The 18941-nt window shown below is 51.0% G+C and overlaps 1 protein-coding gene across 9 annotated transcripts in view; it reads left to right on the forward strand.

The window, feature by feature from the left end:
- The window catches only part of CHD3 (chromodomain helicase DNA binding protein 3), an 84054-nt gene that overhangs the window by 20508 nt on the left and 44605 nt on the right, over positions 1–18941 (forward strand). For 6 of the 9 annotated variants that reach the window (XM_053266055.1, XM_053266053.1, XM_053266052.1 and 3 more), the window contains 10 exons: positions 8656–8933; positions 10280–10410; positions 11202–11349; positions 12772–12947; positions 14038–14268; positions 14453–14656; positions 16104–16315; positions 17042–17173; positions 17328–17427; positions 17939–18130. In XM_053266055.1, the coding sequence (XP_053122030.1) occupies positions 8656–8933; positions 10280–10410; positions 11202–11349; positions 12772–12947; positions 14038–14268; positions 14453–14656; positions 16104–16315; positions 17042–17173; positions 17328–17427; positions 17939–18130 (1804 nt within the window). The remainder of the gene's footprint in view (positions 1–8655; positions 8934–10279; positions 10411–11201; positions 11350–12771; positions 12948–14037; positions 14269–14452; positions 14657–16103; positions 16316–17041; positions 17174–17327; positions 17428–17938; positions 18131–18941) is intronic. The other 3 variants (XM_053266054.1, XM_053266056.1, XM_053266060.1) reach the window with 3 other exon arrangements.

Genomic DNA, 18941 nt, shown 5'->3' on the forward strand with positions numbered 1-18941 from the left:
CATAGAGCTGAGGGCTTGTCTGGCTACGACTCCGTCCAGATGAGGCTGAGCTCCTGTCGGCTCCAAGGAAGCAGCCAGTGGCCTTGGCAGGCCTTGCCGTATCTGCCGGCTTTGGCTTGGCGGGCAGAGGCGCCTTCTGCCGCCAACAGCCCTCTGTGGCCAATGGCAGAAATCCGGCACTGGTGCTCGGGGGATCTCGAGGCCACCTGGGCCTCGCCAGTTTTAATCAAGGCAGTGATTTGTGCCAGGTGCTTGGGGGACAGGCTTGCCAGAGGGGGCTGGAGGGGAGCAAAGCGCTCAGCCTGACTCTAATTAGCTCTAAATTGTTTGGCACTTGCCTGTACCTGAGGCAGCTCCCCGCCTTCCCCTGCTGCAGAGAGAAGCCAAGGGCTCCCTTGAGACCAGCAAGATGGAACTCCTGCTGGCGAGGCCCTTTGGAGCCCTTTGGCGTGCTCCTCATGGCTCCCGGAGGGTGCAGAGCTCTCCTGCTGAGCACTGGGGGCCTGCTGCGTTCCAGACATGCGCGGTGTAATTGGGGCTTCTTGGAGGCCGCCTGCCGTGCTCTCTGCCCTTGCACTCTCCTTCAGAATGCTCAGAGCTTGATTCTGCCTTGCACACTTCTGATCCCACAAACCTCCTGCGAATTTAGTCAGGCCAAGAGAGACTAGGGCAGTTCACACAGTTGCCATTAGGGAGGAGACGCCTCCTGCGCTGATTGCTCCCTTTTGCTGATTGCGTGTCAGTTTTTCAAAAAAGGGCCAGAGGCTGGGAACTGGATCGTGAGCTAAACCCCAGCTGGGGAGGATGAGTGCTCCCTGCCCAGATTCCGTCCCCAGTGTCAGAACCAGGTAGGAAGAAAAACCATCCTCCCCAGCTGGGACTTGGCTCATGATCAAGCTCCCAGCCTCTGGCCTTGTTTTTAATTGACACGCAATCAACAAATGGTAGCATGCCCAGCTCCTGAATCAGTGTAGGCGGCTTCAGGAGGTATTAGAGGCAGGATGCCTCTCAATACCAGTTGCAGGGGAGCAACTGCTGGAGAAAGGGCATGGCCTCACCCCTTGCCTCTGGGTTTCCTAGGGCATCTGGTGGGCCACTGTGCGAAACAGGATGCTGGACTAGATGGGCCTCCTTGGGTCTGATCCAGCAGGGCTGTTCTTGAGTCCTTATGCTTCTCCTCCCCTAATGTCATTGTGTGAACTATCCTAATGAGGAGCCCAGGGGCCCCCCAGTGACCTTCGTGACGCAGCCCCAGAGGTCTGGACCTGGGTCTCCCATTCATCTCACTCTAGCAGTCTCTTTGTGGCCACAGCAGCCCCACGGCAAGACTGGGGCTTGCCTGTTGGTCCTTGCTTGGGCCTGCTCTCCTCTGTCTCCTCACCTGCCAAGCTTCCGTCCTAGCTTGTGGGTTGCTTGGGCGGCTTTCTGCTTGGGGCAGGAGCAGAATTGGCAGCCCTTGCAGTCCTGGGTGGAGAGAAGCGGACAGCTGTAAAAGTGGGGCTCAAAGCTGGAGGCTGATGTGGAGCGCGAGAGAAGAAGGGAGCCGGTGTAGGGACCAACATAAACAGTGTCTTAATCGGAGCAATGGGAGAGGACAAAGGGCTTAGCAAGGGTATTCTGAGCTGACTGAGGAGGGCAAGAAGCCAAAGCTGGAAACCGTGGTTAGTGCTGGTGACTGTTTGGGGGGCGGGAGTGCTACAGAGGAGTTGAGCCTGGAGGATCTGATTTCTCTACAGGAGCTAGGATGAGATACAATCTGAAATCCAGTTGGTTGTGCCATACAGCCGCCACCACCCTCCTCCCCTTTTTCCTCTCCCTGATTCTCTTGTTCTGTTTTGAATATTCCACACCTCGCTTCCCCCACCGAATGTAGAATTGCTTCCATATGGGATCACAGTCTGAAATATGAAAGTGACACCGGCTGGCCTTTTCTTGATCTTGCTGTGGTGCTTGTCTCCGTCCCTTTTGTCTTTCCATGTCCCACCCCCCCCCCACCCACCCCCGCGTGCTCTCCTTCAGCTGCTTTCCACATGCAAGACATGGCAGACAGGCTGCTGGTTTATTTTGTGCAGGCCTGCCTTTGTCTTTGAGCCCCGCCTATTTCTGGAAAGCATGTTGAAATGAAATACATCCAGACTTCCATGCAGGCGCTTGCCCTCCCTCCCCCCGCCCCGTCCCTTTTAAAGTAAGAGCTCATATTTCTTTAATGGCGTCCCTTAATACTCTGCAGTGCATTATGGGTCGTGGTGACTATCAATAATTAAAAGTCAAACCCAGTCATCAAAATGAGATCATAGCATGGCTCCACGCTGCAGCCGCCTTGTTGGTTCCGTTCAGATGGTCTTCCAAACGGGTTTGGAGGATTGGCAGCCTGGCATAGGTTCATACGCTTCCTCCTCCCCTTCCCTCATCTCCTCTCACACACCAATTCCCTCCTCTGTTTCTGGCTAGTTCTAACCACAGTTTGCTGTGCCATCTGAGTCAGGTGAACTGTAGTTATGACTAACCTCTAAACAAAGGTTTGCAAACCCACTTTAGATTGTTGTTCGGAAATGATCCCTATGCCTGATTCAGATGTCATGATGTACTATATTTAGAGCAATCTGGAAATGGAGGAGGGAACGGGTGAGAGGAGAGAGGGGGAAAGAGGGGACAGGAGACAAAGGACCGTGGAGGCATGAGATATTTTCCTGACTGTGCCATTCTTGCCCTCTTAATTGTGTGAGCATCTCAAATGTTTAGCCCTTGTGTTTTAAAGCTTATTTCTTCAGTGATGAGGACTAGAACTGTCTTATTTTGTGGGCTACCTGGAGGGGGGAAGAAATCAACAAAGAAAGCATGCAACCTACACACATAAGTACTGTATTGACCTGAATCCAAGACTAGGGTTTTTCCAAGTTTTTTGATGTTAGAAATTAGGGGACTGTCTTAAATTCAGAGCTGCTACCTTTTCAGGAAAATACAGATATAATCTATATATAACCCCTACTTTTAAGGGAGTTGTCTTAGATTCAGAGTCTTCTATTTAGGTAAACACAATACCTTAGCAGGGGCCAGCAGATGGGTCTCTGGGAGAGGAGGAGATTTCTGCTGTTAACTGTGATGAAACAAGGTAACCTCTTGACTCAAGGGCTTCCTGAATTCCTGATTTCTGTGAGGGAAGGATACTGAGAAGAGCTGGATTCCGGAGGAGTAGCCTTTTGAGTCTGGGGGAGGTAGATGCGTCGCTCTGTAGTCTTAAGCATGGGGTGACTCCAGAGCGAAACCTGAAGTTAGAGAAGGAGCCATAACTCAGTGGCAGAGCATACGCTTTGCATGCAGAAAGTCCCAGGCTGAGTTCTCGGCCTCTCATGGAATCCTATTGGCTGTGTTCTCACGACCAGAATGATTGAGGTGAAAGAGTTAACTACGATTGGCGAGAGCCTGGGATTTCCGGGCAATCCCGATTCATTTACCAGATCTTGAACCATTAGCGATTCTGGTTAACTGTGGCCGTTTAACTGGAATTGCCCAGAAATTCTGGGTTCTTGCGATATGCTTGGCAGGAGCATGCGGGCTCACTGATTAACTGTGATCGTTCTGGTCATGAGAACGTGGCCATAGCAGAATTTTAGAGTTGGTGAGGACCTTGGCAGTCTTCTAGTCCAGCCCTCAGCTCGGTGCAGGTTGGCTGTCCGGCTTCTGCCTGCAAACCTCCAGGGAAGGAGAGCTCCTAGCTGCATTAGGCAGATCCTTCCACTGCCGGACAGCTTTTACTGTTCTCTTACTGTAGTCTTACTCCTCATACCTTGCCTGAGTTTGTTTCCTTGTCATTTCTACCCCGTGGTTCTAGTCCTGCCCTCAGGAGCAACAGAGATCAAGTCTGCTTCTTCTGCCATGTTGACATCCCTTCAGATATTTGAAGATGGGTGTCTTATTCCCCTTCTTTTCTAAATGTACCCAACTCCTTCAGCCGTTCCTCATGGCACTTGGTTTCCAGGCTCCTTGCCATCTTTGCTGTCCTCCTCTGAACCCCTTCCAGTTTATCAGAGAACACACCAGCAAGTTCTTTTAGTCCTCTGGGTTCTCCAGGGAGGGATGGGAAAGACCCTCCTGTCTGGAGCCCTGGAGAGCTGCTGCCACTTAGTGCAGACAATCCTGAGTTGGTTTGTCATGATGTCTGACACTGGCAGGCTTGAGTCCCTTCCCTTCTCCTCCTCTTTATCCTATATGTTTTTATTTTTTTACATTTGTCCAAATGTTTGTGTGCACCTTTCTGTGATCTTACTCAGCCAGTGGAGAAATGGGTGGTATGTGCAAAATCCTAGTTTTCAATATTCAGAGTTCTCACATCACATTTCTTGCTTTCCTGGCTGTGATGCTAGACAGTGTATGAAATCTCAGGCATGGAGCAGGTTGGGTGGGGCTGGGCATGATTTCTGGTGTTTGGGGCTTCAGCAGCTTGCATAGTCTTTTACCTTGCCCCATGAATAGAAGTTACAGAGCCAATTATGTCAAACAGGCAAATCTGTTGAGACAGGTGCCCCCTACCATGCTTGTCTTACAGGTGGGGGTAAACTGAGGCTTATAGGAATGTACAGTGAACCCTCAATAGAGGTGGGGCTTGGACTGGTGGTTCTAGAAATTAACCCCCCTTGAGACCTGTGCACAGTGTTCCTGTCAGACTACAAAACATTCATATTTATGCCCCTCGCCCAGAAGCACTGCCAGCCCAAATCCCAGGGGTCCTTGTAGACTCCAGGCCCAACCAGGTCAAACATCAGCGTGCCTGGTGCTGTGTGTTGACAGCCGATGAAGCGCCGAGGCTGACTGGGGGCAGCGAGATCAAGAGGATGCAGCATCTGCAGTGGGGATTATGGCAAATGATGGATGTCTTGTGCTTTGGGGCTCTTGGCTGGGGGGGCGGGCGGAAGGGATGAAGGGAGAGAGGAGGTCAGGGAGCCTTCGCCTCTGGCTCTGTACTACAGCATCGCGGTGCTTTGTTCCAGCAAGTGCAGCCTTGGCCTTTGTCGGGTTAAATGGAGCGTTGGCCTGTTCCGGTTTGGCAGCTCTCGTCTTCCCTGGAGACAGATAAGAGCTGAGAGGTGTGAGCAGTTGTAATCCTTGCTGCGCTGGGCTAGGGGGTTACCCCCAGGGGGCCCGGGGGGGGGGGAGCGGCGGTTTTCTCTAGCATTCTTTGAGCTGCTGAGTAGAGCCAGCCTGCTTCTGTATTGGCCTGATCCTCCAACCTAGCAGAGGGCTGCCTTAATCCTGCTGCTTGCGTGGTGCATTCTTGATTGCCAAGCAAGGAAGGGACTGACTTGCATCATAGTGCCCTGGATCCCTGATACATGAGGCCAATTCTGAAATGCTGTGCTCCGGTGCTCCGGAACATGGTGGTGTGTTCATTATTGTTATTCAGGACCAGTCTCTACGTAGAACTCCTTACTGTAAGAGTTAAAAAGTAAAGTTGTGCCGTTGTCGGTGTCGACTCCTGGCAACCACAGGTCCATGTGGTTTTCTTTGGTAGAATACAGGAGGGGTTTACCATTGGCATCTCCCACACAGTATGAGATTATGCCTTTCAGCATCTTCTTATATCGCTGCTGCCCGATATAGGTGTTTCCCATAGTCTGGGGAACATACCAGCAGGGATTTGAACCAGCCACCTCTTGCTCACTAGGCAAGTTATTTCCCCACTGCGCCATTAGGTGACTGACTGATTGATTGATTGATTTAGTGCCATCAAGTTGATGTCGACTCTTAGAACCACATAGATAGATTCTCTCCAGGATGATCTGTCTTCAACTTGGGTTTCAGGTATCTCAGTGGTGCATTCATTGTTGTTGTGATTGTTCCATCCACCTTGCTGTTGGTCGTCCTCTTCTTCTCTTTCCTTCAACTTTCCCCAGCATTATGGACTTCTCAAAGGAGCTGGGTTTTCGCATAATGTGTCCAAAGTATGATAGTTCGAGCCTGGTCATTTGTGCCTCGAGGGGAAATTCTGGATTTGTTTGATTTGTTCTATGATCCATTTGTTGGTTTTCCTGGCTGTCCATGGTATCCTCAAAAGTCTTCTCCAGCATGGCGTATTTCTTGACTGCTGGACCCTTTACTGTTATGGTCGATCCTAAAAGGCAGAAGTTATCCACCACTTCAATGTCTTCATTGTCAGTTCTGAGACTGGTTTCTGTACCCGTTGTCATCAGTTTAGTCTTCTTTACATTAAGTTGTAGTCCCATTTTTTCACTGTGATCCTTGACTTTCATTGTTAGAGCTTGCAGATCATCCGCATTCTCAGCTATCAGAGGTGTCATCAGCGTAGTGCAGGTTATTGATGTTTCTTCCTCCAACTTTAAAACCATGCTCATCTTCTTCCAATCCAGCTTCTCTCAGTATATGTTTAGTATATACGTTGAATAAATAAGGGAAAAGTATACAGACTTGCCCTACTCCTTTGCCGATCTGGAACCAGTCTGTTTCACCATGTTCCATCTGGACTGTGGCTTCCTGCCCTGTGTATAGGGTTCTCATGAGAACAATGAGATGTTCCGGGACGCCCATTTTCCTAAGGATATTCCACAACTTGACCTGGTCGATGCAATCAAAGGCTTTTCTGTAGTCAATAAAGCACATATTAACTTCTTTCTGGTATTCTTTGGCTTTCTCAATTATCCAGCGTGCATCAGCAATGATGTCTCTTGTTCCTCGGCCTTTTTTGAAACCAGCTTGAACATCCAGCATTTCCTTTTCCACGTAGGGCTCTAACTGCATTGGATGATCCTGAGCATTATTTTGCTAGCATGTGAAATTAAGGATATTGTGCGATGGTTTGCACAATCTGTTAAGTTTCCTTTCTTTGGTATGGGTATGTAGACTGACCTCTTCCAATCTGTTGGCCACTCCATCATTCTCCAAATTTGCTGGCATAGTTTGGATAGAGCCTTGACTTATTCTTCTTCTGTTGCCTGCCATATTTCTGTAGCTATTCCATCAATTCCTGTAGCCTTCCGACTTAGTAATGACCAGAGTGCTGATCTAACTTCATTGACTCATACTAGAGGTTCTTACAAGCAGGGAATATCTTCTAGAGTATCTTGGATGTTGACAGTCCTGCTGCACAGATTTTCTGTATACTCCTTCCATCGCTGTTTGATCTTCTCTGAATCAGTTACTATCTGTCTTTTGGCATCCCTTAACATACCAATTCAAGATTGGAACCTCCTTCTGAGTTCAGAGATCTTTTGGAAAATGTTCCTTGTTTTTCCATGTCTATTTCCATTCTCAAGGTCTTTACAGATGTCGTTGTAGTACGCTCCTTGTCTGTTTGAACAGCTTTCTGGAATTCCCTATTAAGTTCCTTCCTGAGGTTTTTATCTTTCTTGACTTTGGCTTCTCTCCTCTTCTTGGCAATTTCCACTGTCTGTTCTGACATCCATTTTGCTTTCTTCTGTGGTTACCCTTACTGTAAAAACCACTCCAGAATAAAACGGTGAAGATTTCCATCGCTGCTTTGAAACTAGCTAGGTTCTCTGCTCTTCCTCCATTGGGCTAAGGATGAGTCTAGGAATTTCACCCCTCTGATGTTTATGCACCTTTTTCTCAGCCCAAATGTGTCAAGGTACAGATGGCAGACAGTGGTTACAGAGGGTCCTGCTCTGGGGTGGGGGCAAAGGGCTGGGTTAGATTGCCTTCCATTCTCTCCAGACCAGGGACTCCATAATGTGCTCCAGATGTTTGTGTGACACAGGCCCCCAATCTCATCTATGCTGATTTCAGCCTTTTTCTCTAAGAATAAAAGTGCTGGTTTCATTGGACAAAGTCATGAAAATTGGTACCCGGATTTCCAGGTTCTGTTCCTTGCTTTGGTAGAAGGACCAGGGAATGATGAAGGAAACTGGACTCCTCCTGGGTTTTCTGGGAGTAGATTCTTGTGTGCATGGGGTGTTGGGGTCAGGATCCCTAAGCAGTGTTTCCCATAACACTGGTTCCCCTTCTTTCAGTTCCTGGTCTCAGAGAGGTCTGTAGTACTAGGGTCTGTGGAAGGGCTTTCTCTGTTGCCGACCCTTCACTTTGGAATTCTCTTCCCCCCCAATTCGGTCTGCCTCCTCCCTTTCATCCTTTAAGACCTTATTGAAGACATTTCTTTTCTGCCAGGCGTTTGCCCTCTAAAATCTTTTAAAAAAAATCAAAAAAAAATCTTGGATGCTGTTCTTGCTTTGTACACCGCCCTGAGTCTGGATTGGGCAGTATATTAAATCTTTTAATAAATAAATAAATAAATAATAACAGGGATTCCCAGATGTTGTTGATTCCTACAACTCCCATAATCCCCAGCTGTGGTGGCCAAAAGCCATTACAGCTAGGTATTATGGGAGTTCTAGTCAGCAACATCTGGGAATCCCTGTTACAGGGAAGACTGCTCCCATTAGCCTCAATGGGCTTTGGCTGGGAATGATGTGGGCTATAGTCTACAACGTCTAGAAATCCTTGTTAAAGGGAAGGTTACTTCTGGGTTGCTCTTGAAGAGAATAAAGAAGGTTAGGGTACGGGATAGGGGTGAGAAGCAGGGCATAGAGGTATGTTTAGGGCTTCCTTCCTAGGCACTGAAGGAGGTTGTGTGTGGACTGAACCGAGTGGGAGTGCATTGCTGTTTTGTTTTTTCACCACTTTTAGGCCTCTTATTGCCAAAAAGAATCCCAAGATCCCGATGTCCAAAATGATGACTATCATGGGAGCCAAGTGGCGGGAGTTCAGTGCCAACAACCCCTTCAAGGGGTCAACGGCTGCTGTGGCTGCTGCTGCCGCTGCCGCCGCTGCCGCAGTGGCTGAGCAAGTGTCGGCTGCCGTGTCAGCCATCGCCACTGCCCCTGAGCCCCAGCTGCTGCCCCCTGCACCCCTGCAGCCACCGCAGCCCGCTCCCATCCGCAAAGCCAAAACCAAAGAAGGCAAAGGTGAGTGCCAGGAGCCCTTGGGCCTTTGGGGGGATGCGAGACATGGGGCGAGACAACCTTGTGCAGGAATGGATTAGGCCAACCTGTTGGTGTGATCTGTCCAGCTTCCAAAGCCAGGCCTAACTCCACAGCTGGGATATTTCTGGCTTTGGAGAGTGGGACTAGTATGTTTGGCCAAGTGGGCCGAGTGTTTGGGCTTGTGGCTTCTTTGGGAAAGGAATGGCATTGAATCTGTTAAATGAAGGCTCTCATGAGCCAGGATCTTGTGGTGAGTGCAGTGAGGCTGGGAGCTGGGCTTCCAGGTTTCTTTCAAAATGGAGAGAGGAAGAGTCACTGCAAGCATTGGGTTCTGGTGGCCAGGGCACCTGGTTGCTCCTGGACCTGGTTATTTCAGTGAACCTCCACCCTGGACACAGGTGGTCTTGGCTCTCAACTTCCCCTGCTACAGCACGTAAGATCCCAGCCTTCTCCCAAATAACTTTCTATCTTTGAAGCTTTCCCTCGCCTTACCTGGTAGCCTTACCTGGCTAGCAACCAGGACTGTGTGGGGCCCTGGGGAAGTAGGGTAGCATCTAGTCCAGGGAGTATGACTTGTGGGGTCTCTTCTCAAGCTCTGCCATCTGCTTGCTGCTTTGTAACTTCATGGAAACCCCCCACCTCATCCCAGACTTCAGATTTTCTGCTGACTCAAAAGCAGGACAAATATTAGGACAGTTCACAAAATCGACTTTGGGGTAGGAGAAGCCTCCTACTCGAATTCGGGAGCTGGGTGTGCTGATATTTGATTGTGTGTGAGATAAAAACAAGGTTGAAGGGGGGATCTGGATCATCATCAAGCCCCAGCTGGGTAAGGCAGTTTCCTCACCTGCCTTGCTGGAGATGGAGTCTGGGGAGGGCACGCCCATCCTACCCAGCTGGGGCTTGATAGATTATCTTGCCTCCGCTTGCTTTTATCTCACACCCAGGGGTGTAACTATAATAGGGCAAGGGGAGACTTGGGGGGCCCCCCAGAGGCAAGTCCCATGACTGACTCCCCTAGCCGCGCACCCGCCAGGGCTTCCTTCAGTTGTAATTGATGTGAGTGTTAAGACCTGGAGCTACCAGAACAGCCTGTCTTTTTCTAGTACCATTAAGTGACTTGCATCGTCCACAATAAAATCTTGTCTCTGGGCCCACTCCAACCTTGCTACGCCCCTGCTCACATCCGTGCAAAAATTGGAAGCACGGCCAGCTCCCGGATTAGGGTAGGAGATGTTTCCTACCCTATTAATCATTGTGATGACAGCCCTATTGAATGTCCTGTGTGATGGGTCCGTTCTTTACTTATTATATTCATTCATCGAAAGGTCCCGGACACAAGAAGCGGAGCAAGAGTCCTCGCATCCCAGAGATGAAGAGGAAGATGAAGGGGAAGAAGATGGCACCTCTGAAGATCAAGCTGGGCATGATCGGGGGCAAACGGAAAAAGAGCACCTCAGTAAGGCCCCCTCTTTGGCCCTGGTGAAGGTGGCGTGTGGATGTTGATCCTGGGGTTGTGGTAGTGGAGAGGATGCTGGCAAAGCATTTCCTGGACAAACAAGCCACAGGACCGTGCTCTGCTGCTTAAAACGAAGGGAGGCACCCGGCACCCAAATGAGCTGATTTTCCTGACCTTTTACATAATGGAGACCAAGCTCATTTGCATCATTTGCATCCTCTTTTGCAAGCCTAGGCTGCTTGCTTCTGCTTGTCTTTGGGAGGGGTAAAGTCCTGACCCCACCAATCCTCTTCTACCGCGCCTCTGGCGCTGGAGGTTTTGCCAGCCAGGCATGGTGCTGCCCACACTTTGTTCAGCCTGTCCTTTAAGCCCTCTGGGCCCCCTCCACCCCTGCCTCATCCCCAGCCAGGAGATGTGCAGATTTGTTATAGACTGCGGTAGGGATCTAGCCTAGACTCTGGTCTGCATGGTATGACTGTGGGTGTGCTTGTTTCCTTATAACATCATCCCCACCTTCTCACTCTCATTCTCTCTGTACCACCACCTTTTGCCTTGTGACACAGACCTGTCTCTCCTGTGTTAAGTGACACTGGATCCTTCCAACCCCCAGGCCATAACTGGGCAGGACTGGGGGTGGCAAGCCACCTCCTTTTCTTCTTGCTGTGTTATTTAGGGCAAACCCTAACCTTGGGTGCCAGGCCCCTCACCCTGCCCCCCCCAACTGCCATTTCCCCTCATTTCTGCCTCTGAATGGGCCTTTCCTAATGGAGGGCTGCTCCGGTTATGTACAGCATTTGTTTCAGAGTGATGAGCTGGGGGAGCCGGAGGAGGAATCGGACCTCGACAACTCCAGTGTCCACAGCTCCTCGGTGCGCTCGGACAGTTCGGGAAGAGTCAAGAAGCTGAAGCGGGGCAGGCCTGGTCGGAAGAAGAAGAAAGGTGAGCGTGGGGCACGGGTCAGAGCGTGGCGGGTGGAGGCACAAGCACAGTGGCCCCCTTTCCTAATGGAGAGTCTCTGTGTCTGGGTTGTGAAGAGGCCATCCTGCTCCCTTAGCAGAACCACAGAAGCAGCAATGGCTCTCTCTCCTCTGCTGAGGAGGAAGGCCACTTTTCTAGCTTCCTGTCTGTGCACTGCTAAGAGATTCCAGAGAGTTCCAGCCCCTTCATGCTTATTCACAGGTTCCGGTCAGGTAGCAGGGAAATGTGTGCTCTTGGCTCCCCTTTGCATACCTGACGTTACGGCAAGAGTTGTGCTTGGTTGGAGATGGGGTTAAAAGTCTGGAGCCTTTGGTTTTCCCAGGGCTTCCTTTCTACTCTTTCACTTAACCATCCTTCACTGTCTGAGCCATTCAGAGATTGCAGTGATGTAAGGTGGGGTATTGCTGTCTAGTCGCTCTTGTGACTTTAAAATATCTTTTTAAAAAATCTTTAAAATTACCTGTTGAGAGAGGCTTTTTAATGTGTTTTACTACAGCCTGGCGGTTTTTCCATTTCACATCTGTTTGTTTTAATTGTTTTTATTCTGCATTGTGTTTTGTTTGTTTTATGGTGTTACATTTTAGATCACTTCTATTGTTCTACTGTTGTGAGCCACCCCGAGCCATATTGTGCTGGAGGGGCAGGATAGAAATATTTTAAATACAGTAATAATAATGATAGTGATAATAATAATAATAATATGGGACTTCCGACTACAAACAGACAAACATCTGCCACACAATACACCAGATATAACTGTAGTCGAGAAGAAAGAAAAACAAGTCAAAATAATCGACATAGCAATACCAGGGGATAGCAGAATAGAAGAAAACGAAATAGAAAAAATCACCAAATACAAAGATCTACCAATTGAAATTGAAAGGCTGTGGCAGAAGAAGACCAAAATAATCCCAGTGGTAATTGGCGCCCTGGGTGCAGTTCCAAAAGACCTTGAAGAGCACCTCAACACCATAGGGGCCACAGAAATCACCACCAGCCAATTACAAAAAGCAGCTTTACTGGGAACAGTCTATATTCTGCGACGATATCTATAACAATTGACAATAAAATTCTGGCATCCCAGGTCCTTGGGAAGGACTCGATGTTTGGATAAAACAAACCAGTCAATAACACCTGTCTGACTGTGTAAACAAGAAGTAATAATAATAGTGAATGGCCGCAGCGTTCTGGTGATGTCCACTCTTTGGGACAGGCAATAGATGCAATTTGATTGGTACCCCATAGTTTCTGAGGGAGGAGAGCCTCTGGCTCCCAGTCCCCAGACCTGCCTTGTCTCAGGAAAGGGAGGAAGCTAGATGCAGCTCTGAGCTCGGTAGGTGCCCTCATGCCCTTCTGCTTTCTCTCCTCTCCCTGGCCTGGCAGTTGCTGGCGAAGAAGAGGCGGACGGCTACGAGACCGACCACCAAGACTACTGTGAGGTGTGTCAGCAGGGCGGGGAGATCATCCTCTGCGACTCATGTCCCAGAGCTTATCACCTGGTGTGCCTGGATCCGGAGCTAGACAAGGCCCCCGAGGGCAAGTGGAGCTGCCCCCACTGTGTAAGCTGCTCGCCTTTCTTCCTTGTTCTCTGCACACTAGCACCTCCCACCTGCTGTCTCCCCTGCTTCCAGGGATGGAGCTAGCCAGCTGTTGCCCTTGCTCTGACGTAGGTCCAGCTGCCCCTTCTGCGCTCCAAACAAAGCCAATCCCCAGATTTAATTTTAAAAATTTAAATTTCCCCAAATTTCCAATTTCAAATTTCCCAAACTGCCCCTTCTGTGCTCCAAACAAAGCCAAACCCCAAATTTCTCAATCAGAAAATCAGAATCTGCAACTGGAATAGAGTATGCAAAAATACTGAATTTGCACATACTAATTCACATGGTTCTGGCTGCTTTTTTGGGGTTCATTTTTAAGTAGTGCTTGGGTTAGGGATGGTGGAAAAGAGGGAAGTTGGGGGGTGCTGTGTGCATAGGGACAAGGAGACAGTGGCTGGATTTAGGAGAGGGGCTGCAAGTTGTATGAAGAGCCCTGCTGGATCAGACCATAGGCCTGTCTTACCCAGCATCCTCTTTTCCACAATGGCCAACCCAATGCCTCATGGTTTCCAAACATTAAGCAACCCCTTGCATGTCCCTGGATTGTTTTGGAATCATGAGGACTAGGAATCAGCTCTTAATAAAACGGGGCTGGAGCTTCTTGCCATTCTGATACTCTGCTGTAAGACAAATTCTGCTAATCATGTCTGGATCTTTTTGGAGAATTTTAAATTTAATGCTTGATGAGAATAACTCTGGGCCACCTAAATGAGAAACACCCTTTTAAGTCTAGGACTCTAGCACAGAGATGGGCAAACCTGGCCCTCCAGCTGTTGTTGAACTAGAACTCCAATCATCCCCAGCCACAATAGTGGGAGTTGTAGTTCAACAACAGCTGGAGAGCCAAGTTTGCCCACCCCTGCTCTAGTCTGTTACTAGCTTTCCTTCATTGCAAATTCAGGCTATGGAAACAGAGGCTCCCAAACATTTGAAGTTCCTCAGAATCATGGTCAAATAGGCTCTGGCTTCTGTCGCTTGGCCTCTCCATGCACTGACTTCCGCACGGTCCGTATCTCTCTCCCTTTGGTTGTGTTGTGTTCCCAACTTGCAGGAGAAGGAAGGGGTGCAGTGGGAGCCCAAGGAGGAGGAGGATGAGTATGAAGGGGAGCTGGACGATGGCGAGAAGGAGGAGGAGGACGACCACATGGAGTACTGCCGTGTCTGCAAGGATGGGGGCGAGCTCTTGTGTTGTGACGCTTGCATCTCCTCCTACCACATCCACTGCCTCAACCCGCCACTTCCCGAGATCCCTAATGGGGAATGGCTCTGCCCCCGCTGCACGGTGAGGGTGTTGGGGGCAGGGCGGGGAGCGGTGGTGGGAGCAAGGGAGGTTGAGAGACAGAGCAATGCCTCCATCTCCAGTGCCCGTCCCTGGCAGTGAGGCTTGCAGATTTCAAGGAGGACTCCCCCCTCCCGGACAAGGAGGGCTCTCCCAGTGTTTTGACCCCCCTCTTTCCTGCTCCCAGTGCCCCATGCTGAAGGGCCGTGTTCAGAAGATCCTCCACTGGCGATGGGGGGAGCCACCGACCCCAGTCGCTGTCCCCCCGCTGTCCGATGCCAGCCCAGATGACCCACCGCCCAAGTCGCTGCAGGGACGCTCGGAACGTGAATTCTTTGTCAAGTGGGTCGGCCTGTCCTATTGGCACTGCTCCTGGATAAAGGAATTGCAGGTACTGTTTTGAGTCAGACTGGGGTAGGGGAAGAATAGGAGTCGAGCCTCTCCCTTTGAAAGCGCCGTGGTGGAAGACTCCTTCCTCACCAGAGGGTTCCTGCAGGACCCAGGAGATAGTTTGAATAGATTTGTGGGATTGGTTGTACAGAAAGAGTTTGGAAGTGTTTGGCCTGGGTCGTCACAGACCTTTGAATGTTGTGTAGTGTAAATTCACCCGTAGGCAGCTCAAATGTATACCTTCCTTCCTTCCTTCCTTCCTTCCCTACTTCCCTACTTACTTACTTACTTACTTTTTCCCCAAGGGTGGGGGGACCAGTGACAGTGTCACTGCAACTGTGGGTTGGACTTGTGTACACACACACACCCCTACACCTTCTTCCCCAAGGGCTGCCACTGGTCCCATACTCTGAATGCATGCAAAGGCTGCTAGTGATGTGCACGAACCGGTCCGCAGGCCATGTTAGAGGCCTGTGAACCGGTTTGCAAGTGGCCCGGTCCGGCAGTGCGACGGCGGGGTGTGTGTCTCTCGCTTTAAGGGCGGGGGTGGGTGGGTTTGAACCTACCCCTCCCCCGCTTCCCCCCTCCGGCGCTCCATTTTGCAGAGAAATTTTCGGGGTGGCAGCGTTCTTCCCTGCCGCCCCTGCCCCTGTTGTTGACCGGAAAAAGCAGAAGTAACTTCCACGCATGTGCACGCCAGCTGTGCATGTTGCATGCTGCGCGGTGGGCGCATGCGCGGAAGTTACTTCCTCTTTTTCCGGTCAACAACGGGGGCAGGGGTGGCAGGGAGGAATGCTGCTGCCCTGAAATTTGCACTGAGAAATGGAGCACTGGAGGGGGGAAAGCAGCGGGAGGGGTAAGGACACCCCCCCCACCGGTGTCGGACTGTGCCTCTGCGGTCCGTGCACATCCCTAAAGGCTGCTAGTGCCCCAGTTCTGCTGGGCTTCTGCACAATATAATAAGGAGGCTTTGGCCACAGTTCCACGGCACTAGCAACCACTGTGTGCCAGAAGAGAAGGTGCAAGGCAGGGGCACTGAGGAAAGGAGGGACAGAGTCCTCGAGGCTCTGGCATGGCCTGTTAGTAAGGTGAGAGCTCAGGTGGGTGGGCTGGGAAAAGGCCTGCTGGGCACCTTGGAAAGAGATGACCAGCCAGTGGACCGCCCCAGTGACTCAGCTCCCTTCAAAGCAGCTCCATATTGAAGAACAGAGTATTGCAGCGGGAGAATTGCCTAGAAAATAGGCCCAAGGTGGATAGTAGCTAGGGCCAGGCAGGGCACCTCTTGTTCCCAGATGCTGAGCAAGAGTGCCATCCTAGTGTCCTCCTTGTGAGCTGCCCAGAGGCTCCTGACTGGCCCCGGTGGAGCCCGAGGTGCTGCTGGTCTTGGCTGATAGCCGTTCTCCTGTTCTCACCCCACTTCTGTTCCTTCCTCCCCCGACCACTCCCAGCTCGAGATCTTCCACCTGGTGATGTACAGGAATTACCAGCGAAAGAATGATATGGACGAGCCCCCACCGCTGGACTATGGTTCTGGTGACGACGACGGCAAGAGTGAGAAGAGGAAAAACAAGGACCCTTTGTATGCCGAGATGGAGGAGAAATACTATCGCTACGGCATCAAGCCGGATTGGATGACAATCCATCGCGTCATCAACCACAGGTCAGCGGGGGATGTGTGTGTGTGCGCAGGGGTGGGGGTGCTGTTGTGTTCCTGACAGCGGAAGCTGCTTTCTCCTGAATGAGACCCTTGGTCCATCTAGCTCAGTTTTGTCTACACTAGCTGGCAGTGTAGCTCTCTACGCTTTCAGGCAGGAGTCTTTCCCAGCTCTATCTGGAGATGCTGCCCGGGAGGGAACTTGGGACCTCCTGCATGCAATTGCTCTTCCCAGAGCAGCCCCACCCCCTGAGTGGAATCTCTTACGGTGGTCGTACATGTGGTCTCTTATGTTTGTAACATCCAGGCTCACAATGACAGAGTTTATGGGGTCCAGGTGCAGCCATGGTGGCCTAGATTGACTCCCTCCTACCGGCTACTGTGCTGTAGCCTTGCTGCGCTTAATGGATGTGGGAAGAGGGTATGCCATCCCTCTGGGTGGGTTTTTGTGTTCTTTCTGGGTCTCTCTTCCTTTCCCCTTGCCCCATGCATTCTCTGTTGCTGGGACCGAGGACACCTCTGGGTTATCCTTCCCGTAAGCTCCAAGGCAGGACAGTTGATTGGATAGAAATAAAAGCTACGCCTACTTGAAGCTGAGGGGGATAACCCTGCCCAGTTCTTTTCTGTCCTCGGAAGCTCCAGGCAGCGATTTTTTCCTACTCTCATATCTTTGCTAATTCTGATTGTTTCCTTACTGATTGCTCCTTTCTGATTCCCTTCTCTTTTTGACAGCATTGACAAAAAGGGCAATTACCACTATCTGGTGAAGTGGCGCGACCTTTCCTATGACCAGTCCACATGGGAGGAAGATGAGATGCTGATTCCCGAGTACGAGTACCACAAGCAGGCCTACTGGATGCACAGGTGAGGAGCGCCTCCCCCACCCCCCGCCCTGCCGGGAAGTTGCAGGGAGGGCAGGGAAAGCCCTGCCGGGCAGGAGGGAACTCTCTGGGCCTTGCTAGTGGCCTTTGAGATACCTGGGTGCAGCCTGAATGGAGCCTCCCACTCTCTTCTCTAGGGAGCTGATTATGGGCGAAGACCCCGCCCAGCCCAGGAAGTACAAGAAGAAGAAGAAGGAACTGACCTCGGAGGACCCTCCAAACTCCCCCACCAATGATGTAAGCTCTGGGAGGGTGGCTAGCAGTGGGGCAGCCTCGGGAGCACTTGATATTATATCTATCTATCTATCTGGTTTATATCCTGCTCTTTCTCCAAGGAGCCCAGAGAGGTATAGATGGTTATGTTCCTCCTCACAACAACCCTGTGAAGTAGGTTAGGTTGAGAGGGAAGTGACTGGCCCAGAGTCACCCTGTGAGTTTCATGGCTGAATGAGGATTTGAACTCGGGTCTCCCTGGCTTTAGCCCAATACTCTAACCACTACACCGCACTGGTTATAGGGTTGGGGCCAGGGAGGAGATGGCTCCTTTGCTATCCCTGGTGGTGGGGCAGTGGGAGCGATAGCGAGCACGCCTCTGTGTGGGGTGGTGGGCTTGTGTTTTAAAGGTCCTTGTGTAGTAGTGGGGGTGGGGTGGGGGGCGGCGCAGGGAGCAAGCCTCCCTTGTGCACATGGTGGGCGCCCCAGGGCTCCCCAGCCTCACCTCTCTGCATGGTGCGTCCCTCCCTTGCAGCCGACAGTGAAGTATGAGAGCCAGCCACGCTTCATCACCTCCACGGGTGGCACGTTGCATATGTACCAGCTGGAAGGCCTCAACTGGCTGCGGTTCTCCTGGGCCCAGAGCACGGACACCATCCTGGCTGACGAGATGGGCCTCGGCAAGACTATCCAGACCATCGTCTTTCTGTACTCCCTGTACAGGGAGGTGAGGCGGGGAGGGTGATGCTGCGTCTGGGCGTGTGTGTCCCTCTCTTGTGAGGTGGGGCCAGCTTGGTCGTCTTACGGTGGTCGTCTTACAGCTTGGTCGTCTTACGGTGGTGCAGAACGTGGGTCTTTTTCCATACTCCCCCCCCACCGCTTGGGATACCCATCTCTTGTGTGCCACTGCAGAGCTAGGCCTTGTACTCTCAGGAGGCTTTGATTCAGGGCCTCTAGACTGGTTCTGTTTTTATTTATACCACCCTTTGTCCTAAGGCCCCAGGGCAGTTAACATCAAGATAAAAACAGTGGTAAAATTTCAGTAAAAATAACCTAAAAGTAAAGCAAATACAGCTTCAGTCTGCACAGACAGGAAGCAACTTCTCCGAGGTTGTAGGCAGGAGTCACTCCCAGCGCTATCTGGCGATACCGGGGATGCAGATGCTCTTCCCAGAGCGGCTCCATCCCCTGAGGGGAATATCTTCCAGTGCTCACACATCAAGTCTCCCATCCATATGCAACCAGGGTGGACCCTGCTTAGCAAAGGGGACAATTCATGCTTGCTACCACAAGACCAGCTCTCCTCCCAGAGAGATCCAACCGGCTCCCTCCCTCACAACCATCTGTTATCTTGGGAAGACTGTCTTCTTCTGGTGGGCACTTGTTCCTTTGGAGGACTGAGTCTTCCTGTTGCTCCTGGCTGGTTTTGTGGTAATGCATCATCCGCTGCCTGTGAGGCGAATCTCTTCCTTTGGGGCTGCTGCTTTGGGTGCCTTTCGGAAAGTGGAAAGGTGCGCTAAAAATGTGTTTGAGAACAA

The sequence above is a fragment of the Hemicordylus capensis genome, chromosome 6 (assembly GCF_027244095.1).
Source record: "Hemicordylus capensis ecotype Gifberg chromosome 6, rHemCap1.1.pri, whole genome shotgun sequence".
NCBI classification, from domain to species: Eukaryota; Metazoa; Chordata; class Lepidosauria; order Squamata; family Cordylidae; genus Hemicordylus; species Hemicordylus capensis.